At 36.6% G+C, this 13250-nt stretch overlaps 1 protein-coding gene across 1 annotated transcript in view; it reads left to right on the top strand.

Moving 5' to 3' along the window:
* Positions 1–13250, top strand: part of LOC117400116 (importin-11) — a 180769-nt gene that overhangs the window by 60758 nt on the left and 106761 nt on the right. Inside the window, exons 17-20 of the mRNA XM_058990140.1 lie at positions 7240–7273; positions 7719–7759; positions 8345–8461; positions 10069–10182. Coding sequence (XP_058846123.1) covers positions 7240–7273; positions 7719–7759; positions 8345–8461; positions 10069–10182 — 306 coding nt within the window. The remainder of the gene's footprint in view (positions 1–7239; positions 7274–7718; positions 7760–8344; positions 8462–10068; positions 10183–13250) is intronic.

Raw genomic sequence — 13250 nt, 5'->3', positions numbered from 1 at the left:
AGTACCAGGGCCTGGACCAGGAGCTGGGTAGCATAGTTGGTGAGGAAGGGTCGGATTCTTCGGATGTTGCTCAGGAAGAATCTGCAAGTGCGTGCCAGAGTGGAGATGTGCTGGGAATAAGAGAGGCAGGGGTCCAGGGTGACTCCAAGGTTCTTAGCTGAGGAAGAGGGAGAGAGTGTGGTAGATTCCAGAGGAACAGAGATAGAGAGATCAGAGGAGGGGGAGGAGGAGGGAAAGAAAAGGAGGTCAGATTTAGAGAGGTTGAGTTTGAGATGATGCGAGTGCATCCAGGAGGAAATAGCAGACAGACAGGTAGAGATACGGGAGGAGATGGTGGAGTCAGAGGTGGGGAAGGAGAGGAAAATCTGAGCATCATCAGCATAGAAATGGTATGAGAAACCGTGGGATGCGATGAGGGGGCCCAGGGAGCGGGTGTAGAGAGAGAACAGGAGAGGACCCAAGACTGACCCTTGGGGGACTCCAGTTAAGAGAGGGTGAGGTGTGGAGGTTGCTCCACGCCAGGTTACCTGGTAAGTGCGGTTGGAGAGGTAGGAGGAGAACCAGGCCAGAGCAGTGCCAGAGATCCCCAGGTCAGCAAGAGATGATAGTAGAATAGAGTGATCAACAGTGTCAAAGGCAGCAGAGAGGTCGAGGATATTGCGATCAAAGTCATTATTTTATTACTATAACATCTGAAAAAAGCTCTGCAAATGTCCATGATAGTCTCTGTTCGCTGACGCACTCAGCCAGCTTGTTTACTATGACCGCCCCGTTATCTGATACCAGGGCCATATATGACTATTCATGTGATACGCCTTTTTTTTTTTTTTTTTTTTTTTTTTCTCCGACTTGTTTCGGCTCCTGTCGCTCCCACTCGGCAATTGAATGGTTTTCTCTGCTTTTTCCGGAGAAAAAACGACTAGAAACCCGTTTTTTGCGTTGCTATAATGATGTCGGACCCAGTCCGACAAAGGACCTGAGAGGAATAATTGCAATGTCGGACCCAGTCCGACAATGGACCGCAAAGGGTTAATGCACTTATGAAGCCTCCGTTTGAGCCCCTGCATTCAGCTGAGCTGAAATATTTATCGCTCAAAGTGGCTTTCTTGCTTGCTGTCACCTCCGCAAAGTGGGTGAGTGAGGTGCAGGCATTCTCCATTGCAAAAGCATACTTAATTTTTTACAGAGGCCAGGACAAAGATTACACTCCATTACAATCCTGCTTTTTTTTGCCCCCTCCAGAATTGCTCACTACCCATGGCAAGTTCGTGGGCTTTATTCCAGGGTGCATCTGTCAAGGACATTTGCAATGCAGCGGTGTGGGCCACTCCCCATACCTTTACTAGGTTATACAGACTTAATGTCGTGGATCCTCAAAACCCTGGTTTTGGAACTAGAGTGTTAAGGGCATCTTGTCAGTCGGCCCTTACAACACAGGCATAGAGGTGAGTTTCTTCCTCAATTTTTTAGCCCTAGCTACTTCTTACTGTGGTTCTGTATGCTAACGCATAAGGCCTCCTCTCGGCTTAGCCTTGTAACATTCCAGCCGTTCAGGAATATTGCCCTTGCAATGGCTGTGGTACACTTGTCAATACGTTAATTTCGTACTTGAAAGGGAACATTAGGTTATTATCATAACCCTGGTTCCCTGAAATGTAAATGTAACTATTAACATTCAAGGTCATTGCGTCCATGATTGCAGCAGGCTTGAAGGGAAAATGAGGCCTGTGACCGGAGTATTTTTTATGTCCTCGGGGGTAGGCCATGACTGTGTCACAGGCTCTTCGAGCAGCTTTGATGTATCTTGCTCAGGTTTCAGGTCTTTAGAAAGTAAATACCCATATGGTAATGATTACATTTCTGATTTAGGGAACAAGGGTTGAGATAATAACGTAGTGTTTTTACTGATTAACAATGCGGCTTAGGAAAGACAGTTGTGTGTGTTTTTTTTTTTTTTTTTTATTGGGAAAGTGTTATTGTTCTAAAAATTACAATGCTAGGTGAAAACATGCTGCTGCCATTTTGAAGTGGGCTCAGTCTTGTACTACTATTTGAGAAACTGGCACATTTAATATGCACAGGCATTCTGAAAAATCGGATATTAAAATATAACCAAAATAACCTGATGTTAATTGTACATGTTCACAGGCATGTCTGCAAAATGATATGCCCAGCATCTGTACATATAAGGCTCTCTGTGTGATGACCCGGCTTGATAACTTTAGTGCTGCTCTGCCAGTGATAGGTTTCATACAAAGTTTTTTTTTTTTTTTTTTTTCTTTTTTGAAATGTTGCAAAACTCATACTGCATGCCAGTGTGAAATAAATAATTCATTCCAAATTAATTTCATTATATGCACAATCAGTTTGTGTCAGGTTTAATATGCACGGACGTTCTGAAAAATAAGACATTAAAATAACAACTGCATTAATGCAATTAAAATGCTTAACAAGAAATGAGTTGTAGTAATCATGAAGTCTGAAGTGTGTATTTCTAAAATAATGTTTTGGTTTTATACAAATCCTATACTCTTCACAGTATCTGTAACGTTCCACATTATACAGATAGTTTCTGCACTGTACCCAATATAAGCTCCCGTGGTGGGATATTTACAATAATGGAGATCGTGATTTCCCACATTAAAGGGGGAGTCGGTTTCTCTTGATTTGCTAACCCATTCAACCTCTTAATAATAAGAATGGTATTGTAATAGGTTTTTGCTGTAACCAAGGCTACAAAGTTTCTTTGTGATCAGCTGTCATAACTGACTCGCACCACGTGCATCACACGTGATCTGAGCACTGATCTCTTGAATTTGTTTTCCTTTTTTTTCTTTTTATATACCAAGATCAGGGATGGGAAAAAAAGTCAACAATGTGATTAGTCGATTACATTTCCCAACCGGATACAAAGTAAATTGTTGTGTCTAGCAGGAGTGATTGGTGTTAGCTTGTCTGGTGGACAGCTGTGAGTCTGAAACTAGGAAAAAAAATTTTTGAACACCACTTGTTTTTCTTCCATATTTCTTTTAATGACTGTACTTCATATTTAATTCATTTATCTTCCATCTCCCCCCATGTACTGATCTGATGATTATATTTTTTTCTCAGCTAATTTTGGTCATAGAATCTTGTGAGTACAAAAATAATATATATAATACATATATCATGATTATATATATATATATATATATATATATATATATATATATATATATATATATATATAAAAAATCATGAATTACTGTTTTTCATAATTATATATTTCATCTGATTTTGTAGCGTTCTGTTTTCCTTCATACTTATTTATAAAATGATAAGAACAGAAAATAGGAGGCACTTTTTTACACAGAGAATTGTGAGGGTCTAGAACCAACTCCCCAGTAATGTTGATGAAGCTAACACCCTGGGAATCCTTCAAGAAGCTGCTTGATGAGATTCTGGGATCAATAAGCTACTAACAACCAAACGAGCTAGATGAGCCGAATGGCCTCCTCCTCGTTTGTAAACTTTTTTATGTTCTTCTTAATCTTCTTTTATAATGTATACAGCTGGTTAATCTACAAATATACCAGTTATTTTATAGATTGACCGATGAGCTGGTAAATCTACACATTTACCGGTTAATCCTATAGATTTACCGATTTTACACATGAACCTTAATAAGTATGTGTGTATATATAACAATAACTTGCATTATTGTTTTTTTACATAAATCAGTAATGTTCTTCAGAAATTTTAAAAGTAAATTCAATGACAAACATTTAGACAAATTAATTTTCAATGTCTTTAAACATTTCGCTGATCACCGTTGTCCTTTTTTTATATGACCTTACAAGGTATTTTTACAAATATTCTTGTTGTGGACAGGGTTTTGTTTTTAATGCCACCCACCTCTTGGTCTGATTACATGCCGTTTCTAACTCTGAAGGGTTATACATATTAATTTTGGTTAAAAAGAAATTGCCTTTTATATTTGCAGTGATTGCAATATGTCAGTGCCTATCACAAATGCAGTGGATGTATATATTTTAGGCACATCGTTCTTGAACGTTGGCTGAAGAAACAGGAATGAACCCCAGGCAACTTGTTGGCAGATGTGCTACTGTGCTGTAAAGGTCATGGAATACCCAATGACAAGCTGGGGTTCTGCTGGGGACCTTGTTTTGAAAATAATCAATGTGTACAGTTTGTACCCCCAAGTCTAGTATTGGGCTCAAGGGGTATTGTAGTGATCAAGTCCCGTCCGTTTGTTAAGACTACACTGTGGACAGGATATCTCTTGAATGATTTAAATTAGGGTTCACCGAATTCGGACCATGACTATAACTGAACAAGCTTGCATTCAGATGTTCTTGACTTGTTTTTTTAAGATCACAGGGTCATGTTTTAGGCCAGAATGTCCAGTAATACTTTTGTACATTCAAGGTAAAAATTGAATTAAATACTTTTTTTGATTGAATTACAACGGGCTTGTACAGATATGTTCATAAATATTTGACTATCTTTGGAATTCCTCTCCTATTTTCTGCAGCTACAGATAAAACACACCTTAATTATTTGACCCATCTAAAATGTTGCATCAGCTTATAAAAGACTTCATAACAATATCTTTACCCATTTGCCTCATCATAAAAGATGTGCTTAAAATGTACTATTCCTACCTATGAAAAACTCAGTGGCTGCCCTGATCAACTACCCACAAATAAACGCAGTCTGTAAATGCCTTCTACAAAACACAACACATTTATTCCTTTACTCTCACAGCAACTCAGTCCTCATATAAACCCATGCACTGCCCCTTTAGTGTTGCCATGTAGGCCAAGGGGTTCAGGGGATAGTTTCCAAAAGCACTTCTATGTACCAGTCTGCTAAATAAAAATAAATAAATAATTAAGAAAGTACACCACCCACTCGATATATCGCGGGTGTCGGGGTCCAATACAAATCCGCTATATATCATATACAACCACTCCCTCATTTTATCGTGGGTGTCAGGGTCCAATATAAATCTTCTACGCAACACGCTTTTTCTCATTTTTCGTATAAAAAGCAGCACACCGTTTTAATTCGTACTTTGGAGGGTAATTGCTTCTCATCAACTTAAGTCTCCAATTAATTTAATGAGTCTTCCTCTCTTTTCTCAAATGCCCAAACCCGCTGCATTCAAAGAATCCATTCCCAACATAGGAGGCTTGTTGCTTCAGCAAGTAGATATTTCATTTGCTTTTTGTTATTGTGCAATGCGTATGTATATGATAACAGTACGATATTAATGCTTTTTTTTTTTGCTTAAGTGTATTTTTGCTTTTAGTATATTTTTGTTTGTGATGTGCAGTACGAAATAAAACAAACAGTAATTCGAAGTGAAATTCTGTATGTATAGTGCAGCTAAGGCATGCATAGTTAGACTGTAAAAATGGGGAGCCAATTCCAGGACCGCGATATATCCGAATCCGCAGTATAGCGAGGGGCGATTTAACGAGGGGTGGGTGTAACACATTGTATCCTTTTAATCCTATGGATTTGCTGAGTGGATTTCTACTAAACATTATCCTTCTATCTTAACATACTGTATTTTGAAACCAGTAAAAATAAGATAGCTTGCTAGCTAGCACCTGATAGCAAGTGCTAGCAGTGCCTTGTGAAACTGGCCCCTAGTAGCTTCGCTGTCAGTTGTATGTTTTAGTACTTGTGAAGGGTGAATCGATTCCTGTTTTAGGTGTATTGTGGTGCTTCATCACATTGTCTGTTGTTATTTGAAGGATTTAATTCATGTTCATTGTGTTTTCTAAAAATGAAATTCCAGTGACTCAACATGAAATCATTAAAGCAAAAAAGTGCATGGTTTCTTTCCTTTATACTAATCCTGCTTTCCTGTCTGCCCTCGAATGTAACAAGGGACTTGATTCTTTTATTTTTTATGAAATCTAACAGCGCAGTAAGTAACATTCGCACATAATACAATGCAGCCTAGTAAACAAGAGACATCACGGCGAGAAACGATGGTACGCAACTGAATACAAAACCCTTCTGAGTTTCAGAAATAAAAATGAATATAAATTAAGTAATTGGTTTTGGAATTGGCTGAGATTAGATAAGCATTGGTAAACTTTCTATTTCCAAGATTAGTATTCTTATGCAAAAAAAAAAAAAAACTGGTTATAAATGTTAAGCGGTGGTGATGAATGATACCCTTGCTGTCCTGTAACCCCAGCCGCCTTTCTAATCATAGATTGCCATAAACCACACTGCTAATAGAACATATCAAAGATAATGTGTCCGCGTTGCTTTTACAGTCTTATATGCACAAGCTATTTACGCATGCTAATGTATTGATAAACTAGATTTTCAAAGGATGGTGTGTTCCTGGGTGGCATGGTGATTTTAATGCAAGTGGTGTTTATTGTTACTCTGCCCATCTGTGGGTGTACATTTGTTCGTATTTCAAGATACAGCTTTTTCAGTAGTTTTTGAATTCAACAATTCCTCAACAGTTCAATTTGGGTTGAATTATGATCCCTTCTGTAGACAGTGTACCGAGGTGTAAATCGCAACAGCTGCAACTCCTATGCATAATAACAGACAGGATGAGCAGCTACTTGTATCCATAATAATAGACCTTCTCACAAGAGTAACACTGGAAAGTTTGATTTAGTACTGGAAAGCACTTTGTCAGAGTACTACATGCCAGAATATGAAAATCTCAAATACACTTGAAGGAAGCGCTGCTAATAAGAAAGTGGGGTGGAGTCATATAGTCAGAAAAAAACATGTTTATGGAAGGCTTTTGAAATTGGAAAAGCACTCAATATTTACAAACAATGCAGTGCAGCAAAGATGTTTAACAACCCTTTTGCTCGTGGCTTGTTTTGCCAGCTGATAATGGGAAAAGGTGTGCTATTATGTGGAGCTTACACAACGTAGAAGTTACTTTCCTGATTGATTGCAAATAACTTTGTGGCACTGTATACAGATAGGGTTAAGTCCTACATCACTTACTGTTGTATTCACTCAGATTACAGTGGTAGCCAGGGGCAATGCAGCAAGTGACACAGTCTTGCAGTCCTGTTATTTCTGACCAGCTTTCAATCAGCTGCATGCTTGTGGTATCATCCTTGTTGAGATTGGTAAAAAAGAAATGGAGGGACTTTATAAAACTTCTTTCAAGTGTTCTAATTTGAATTATGCTACTACATTTTCTAAATATATATATATCGTTCTTTTTTTGTTTTTCAGGTCCGCATCGAGACAGCAACAACATTGAAGCTTGATATCCTTTCAATTTTGTATTTAATCATGTTAATTATTAGCAAAGTTATTTACGTTTTAGGATAAACCCCATACAGAAGAATATTGGAAGTCATTTTCTTTTTTAAAGGTGAATTTCAGGGAGCAGGTGCTCAGGCTCCGCCCCTGTTTTTGCTTCCTGTCAATCTACCCATTCTTGTCAGTTGGCTCCCTGTCGATTTTATTCATTTCCTTGCCATTTTTCCCTATTTAAACTGTTTTATATTGCTCTGTTTTTGCGTCATGCTTTTTGTTGGTCTCGTTTTTGTTTGGCCTTGCTTTTTGTTATGCTGCCTGAGTCTTTTTGGGGGCATTACTCCGTTCAGCAAGAGTGGTAAAAAGCCTTCCCTATGAAGAAACTGGCTGCACTGTTACAACCCCGTACTCTATACATGCATTTTGTAATTTGAATTTCTTAACTTACTTACCTGTAGATGATTTTGAATTCAGAACGGAACAGTTTTTACCAGTAAGTAATATACCGAACTGCCAGTAATTAATCTCACTTAACATTTTGACTGCCATGCAAATAAAAAGTTTGTGTTTCTACTGTGCCCTGGTAAAAATGATAATAATAATAATAATAATAATAATAATAATAATAATAATAATAATAATAATAATAATAATAATAATAATAAAAATATTGGCCCCTCTGCAAGACTACAGGTGAAAAAAGTAATTGTGAAAGTGTCCTGGGCTGAAGATCTTCTCGTGACATGAGATATTCTGGTGTTAGTTCTGCACGGTGGTAAATGGTTTGACAAATGGTTAAGAGTTTATTTTGTTAACAGTTTGGATATTGTTTCCCCTCAAATGTTTAACTCAAACTTTACCAGACATAAACATTTGTATGTTTATTTTTTTTAATTAATTTTATTTTATTTCAATTTGTGTAATTAGACTGAGCAAAAAGACTTCTTGATGAACTGCACATATTTTTATATTGTAATTTGTTAGTAAATGTTTTATAATAACCAGACTTCTATATCTAGTTTTTGAAATGCTCTGTATTTCTGACTTGCAGTATGAATGTCCTTTTGTCTATGTACAGTACCTGGAGTCAATTTTCAGCCTGCTCTTCCAGTTGCTTCAGCAGGTGACAGAGTGCGACACCAAAATGCATGTCCTCCATGTGATCTCTTGTGTCATTGAAAGAGTTAATGTGCAGGTAAGAGTGTGTCGAAGGCATGTCAATGATACCGGTACATTTACAGCAATTGGATATCTCCAATCGTAGTATCCCCTGAGGTTTTAGTTAAGCTTTTAAAACTGATATTTGTAGAAGAGAAACTTTTTCTGGACAAAAGAGCTTGGTTGCCCCTGAAGACAATGATTGCTCATCAGTAAGGGTACAATTTTGGTAGTGTCATTTTTAGTACATTTCACGGGCGAGGTGTGGCAAAGCTTCCATTTATGTCAAGCGCTTTCAATGTGTTTGTCACAGCTTGCTTTTTGTTTATAATCCACAGGAACATTACATGCTGTACAAAACATCATGCCACCACTTTCATGAAATTTCCCCTTTGAATATTTTTCACTTCTCTGCTTAGCAGTGATATTTGCCACTTTACTTGTACTTCTGTCTCCATTTTTGCATCCGATAAACTTCCATTCCACTCCTTTACATGCGTGCTCGCTCAGCTGCAAATCTTATTCACTGACCTACATAGCTACACGTAAATGCTGCATGCATACACAGCCAAACGATTTACAGATACTCGCAGATTTGTATTTTCAGTGCATGACATACAGCAGTTTTTAAAGAAATGAAGGAAGCACCTAATCAAATGTGTTTTTACATCCATTTCCAAAATTTTACAGACTCTTCAAATTCACGATTTCTGTGACCTCCATGACAAAATCGTATCCTTACTCATCAGTGAGCAAACCTGACAGCCCCCTTATCCGTGGGTTTTGAGTTTGCTTGTTTACAAGTTTGTGATTATGAACTTTGTAACTTTCCTGAAAACTTTACTTCTTTACTTTAAAAGGCACTCCTGTTCTAATAGTACAGTAAATGATCTGCTTTAAAAAACATTGAGTGGTTACATTTTATATAAATTAATAAAAATAAAAAAAATATTATGAAAAGTTTACACTGACACAATTTTACCTAAATCCCTCCTGCCATTGCCATCAAATGTGTACCCAATTCTCTAGATCTGCTTCTGTGGATACACTTTAAAAATACAGAACAGTACTTAGCGAACAATAGTGCTTCCTTGTAAGCATTTTAAAAGGAAGTTTGTTTCACCTTTTTTGGTTTTAATAAAAAAATCTTTGTAGACACTCATTTGTTGTTCAAGTACTGCGCTGTTACAATTACACAAAAAATACATTTGGGAACACAGTAATAGACTGAATGGTATTTGGCTTCACAGTTCTCACATTATTTCAGTTCACTGTTTGTACCCGCGTAGCTACAGTCTCCTACAGTTTAAATGACTTGAAATTGTTATTTGAATAAGACATGGATAAAATGTTATGCATGGAATAAGACATGTTCGGTTGAAAATAGACGTTCAGTGCACCTCTTACTTTGCTTTGTGTTTTTAAAATTAAAATAAAATGTATTTTTAATATGCATCAAGTGTTTTGATTTTGCTCTGTTTAGAGGTTATAATAAGTTTATATCTTTTGGTACGATGAATTCTTATATTTGTAAGTGTTGTCTCTTTTGCTCCGTCTCACAGTTTGTGTCACAAGCAGAATGCATGGAATAAGCTGTTGAAATAAGTTGCACACATTTTGTAGCGTATGTTTGTGTTTTTATAGATCAGGCCCTATGTAGAGTGTTTGGTGCAGTACCTGCCTCTCCTTTGGAAACAGTCAGATGAACACAATATGCTGCGTTGTGCCATCCTCACAACACTCATTCATCTGGTTCAGGTACAGTAACTTTCTGAAAGCATTTCATTGTTTTATTATTACTTAGTCATTACATTTATTAACATGTATTTCCCATGAATTCTTACTGTATTCATATAACTAAGGTAACTATTTTAAATAGTCTTTTGGAACCTTGCAAACTGTTTTACTTGCTTAGTCTTAGATTGGAAACTAACAATAAATGGTAATGTAACATTGCATTGGAAGTGCGCTGTCATAAAACTGTTTGTTATATTTATAAAAATATTTTCATGCACACTATTGGCTGTAGCAGAAACCAAGGAGATCCGTAAATCCTTTCCTGTAAGTGCATTATTTTAAGAGCAGCTTTAAAACAAGTTTTCTGTAAACACCCTGACATTTTAAATGCTCCCATTTGGTCCATACCACTAATTAAGCCAGGAGTTGAAAATACTGAATTTTAAAGCTTAATTATAAATACTTTAATGTAGACAGTTAAGAAGAATATAATTCGGTTCCACATAAGGAACTTCCCAAACCTTTAACAAGGATTGGGGTTAGTTTGTATTCATTCATTGGTGGCAACAGTCAAAGGGCAACATTTGTAAGGTTACTTTGAATCTTTAAATGATGTACCTGTAATTTCTCTTTCCATTGTTAACATCCTGACTACTTTTAAAGTCTGATTGAAACCTCTTTTCAAAATGGTAGCTATAGTGCCCTGGAGTTTTAGATCTGTCCTCTAAATCACTGCAGGAAGATTTATAACAAGACGGCGAGCCACAGTACACTGCCCTAGTCCAGCCTCCAACATGCCGATTGCACGAAGGCGCTGCTGTCTTGACAGACGTGGCATGATGTTTTTTTTCTGTGATATCCTTTATTGCTTTTATTCACGCTTGCATTTCAACAGCTGAAATCACTCCATATCCAGTGTCCAATCAGCTGTCTCACTAATTAGGTGATTAAGTGCATATGCTTCAGTCATAGTCACTGAAGCGTGTCATGGTCAAGGATGAATGAGTGATTAAAAAGAAACGAAAAACATTTCGTCAATGTCAATCTATATATACCTATATATATATATTCAAAAAAATAAATGTTAATAGTGATCAGTTTATTTTGATGTTAGGTGTGTGTATGTATGTGTATATATATGTATGTGTGTGTATATATATATATATATATATATATATATATATATATATATATAATATAAAATTATTATTATTATTTTATTTTTTTATTAAATATAACAAGTGCTCAGGCTTTTCTGTTCCGTACAACATCATGGATCATTATTGCTGTGTTACCTGTCTGACTATGTGGGCAATAATCCTACACTATCAGTGCACTAGAGTGGCCATTTTGAAAAGAGCTTTGAAACACACTTTAAAGTTATAAGTGTAAAAAGTTGTCGGGATGTGTAACGCTATATTTTTCAGAACCCCGCTACTTGCTCTTTAATACCAATAAATGAACGCCTGGCAAGCCTAACTTGAATTTTCATACTGAAATTTTTGTCAAACATAATTTTCAGTGAAGGTGGAAGAGCTTTAGTTATTAATTTTCAATAACACATTAAAAATCTTTTGTTACAATCTTATTAAACTTCCTGTCCTCAATTGATAAATAAAACATGTTATTTGCTCTGATAGAACTATGTAGCTGTTAATTCTCACATATTCTTTGTTATTGTGATTACATTGCTCAACTGTCTTATTATGGGTGCAAGGAATCATCTTGGTATTAATTTGCTGAATTATCCAATTCAGCAATAATTAATGAACTAACTGTGACGTTAATACATTATAGTTGTATGTTATAACTGCTTCTGCTGTGTAGGATCGGAACATAGTATATGGTTTCAGTTTTAATGGGGAAATGTACTGGAGGTTTAATTGGCATTTTTTTTTGTTTCTTGTATTTAAAGCCCTCGTCAAAGTAAAAGGGCAAAGCTAGTAATGTTTTTTTTCCATTTCTCACACGGAAGCCCATGCCATTATCTTCATTAACTGTCCCCATGAGGTGAGGATATACTGAGGAGTACTACATTTGAATTAACCCCCGCCTAAGAACAACCCCCCCTGGACTAGCTATATTTTCATCCTTTATAATGTTGGCAGTCCTTAAAGCTAAAACTGCTCATTTACGCTGATTATGGACCAGTTCTCTCTTGCAGAAACATTTGTTGAGCTTTGTGCAATTTATATTTGTAACAAATTTTATCTAGCTTAATAGAAACATATCCACGACCTATTTAACTAAATACCAATTTACCAGTCTGGCAGTGGTTGCATTACTTGTGTTCTCTGCTATTAAGGCTCCTGTTTATTTACCTTTTAACAATTAGCCTTATTTGTATTTCAAGGGTATTCCTGAAAAATCTGTTTGGAAATCCCAAAGCCAACATTTGGAGGGTGGGTAATATCAATTGCCATATGGGTTTAATTGCTTCATCATCAAGCAACCTCTGTCTAATATACCTGATGCATTTAGCATGCTTTGGCCTTTTTATTAGGAGTTTTGTACTTTTGCATTGTACTTTCCTGTGCTTTTATGGTGCATTTTTGATTCTATGGAAGACATTAGAGGTGAACAATTTGGTTGCATGACGATTTGAGAGAGACATTTTTTGATCTCCAGAAACCAAGCCTATAGGTATGTTGATTTGTATAGGTCTTGTGCTGAGAAGCGTGTCAATTTCAGTATGTAAAGAGTTCTCCCCTTTTTTTTTTTCCCCTCGTTTTTTTTTTCCCCCCTCTGAGCAGTGTACAATAATACCATAGCAGATATCACAGTGTCCATGAAGTAAAGTGGGATTTGTATAATCTGCTGTCTAGATGTGATGGATTACCTTAGTTATTATGTTTTGGAGCCAGATTACTACTGGTGATAGTGGTCATTGTTGGCTCCAAAGGCTCTCAAAAGGTTTATGTGCAGAGCGCATCTTGTGGTCTCGACCAGATGGAAGAATAGCCAACGTGGGTTACTCCATTAGAGCATCCGGTCATATTGATGATGTCTAATATTTCATGCTCCTGATGCCCTTTAATGAGTAAGCCTTTTTAGCATTATGTCAATTTTTTTGTTGGTTGAACATTTTC

This window comes from Acipenser ruthenus, chromosome 2 (genome assembly GCF_902713425.1).
Source record: "Acipenser ruthenus chromosome 2, fAciRut3.2 maternal haplotype, whole genome shotgun sequence".
Lineage (NCBI taxonomy): Eukaryota > Metazoa > Chordata > Actinopteri > Acipenseriformes > Acipenseridae > Acipenser > Acipenser ruthenus.
This window is presented reverse-complemented; position numbering and strand designations above follow the sequence as displayed.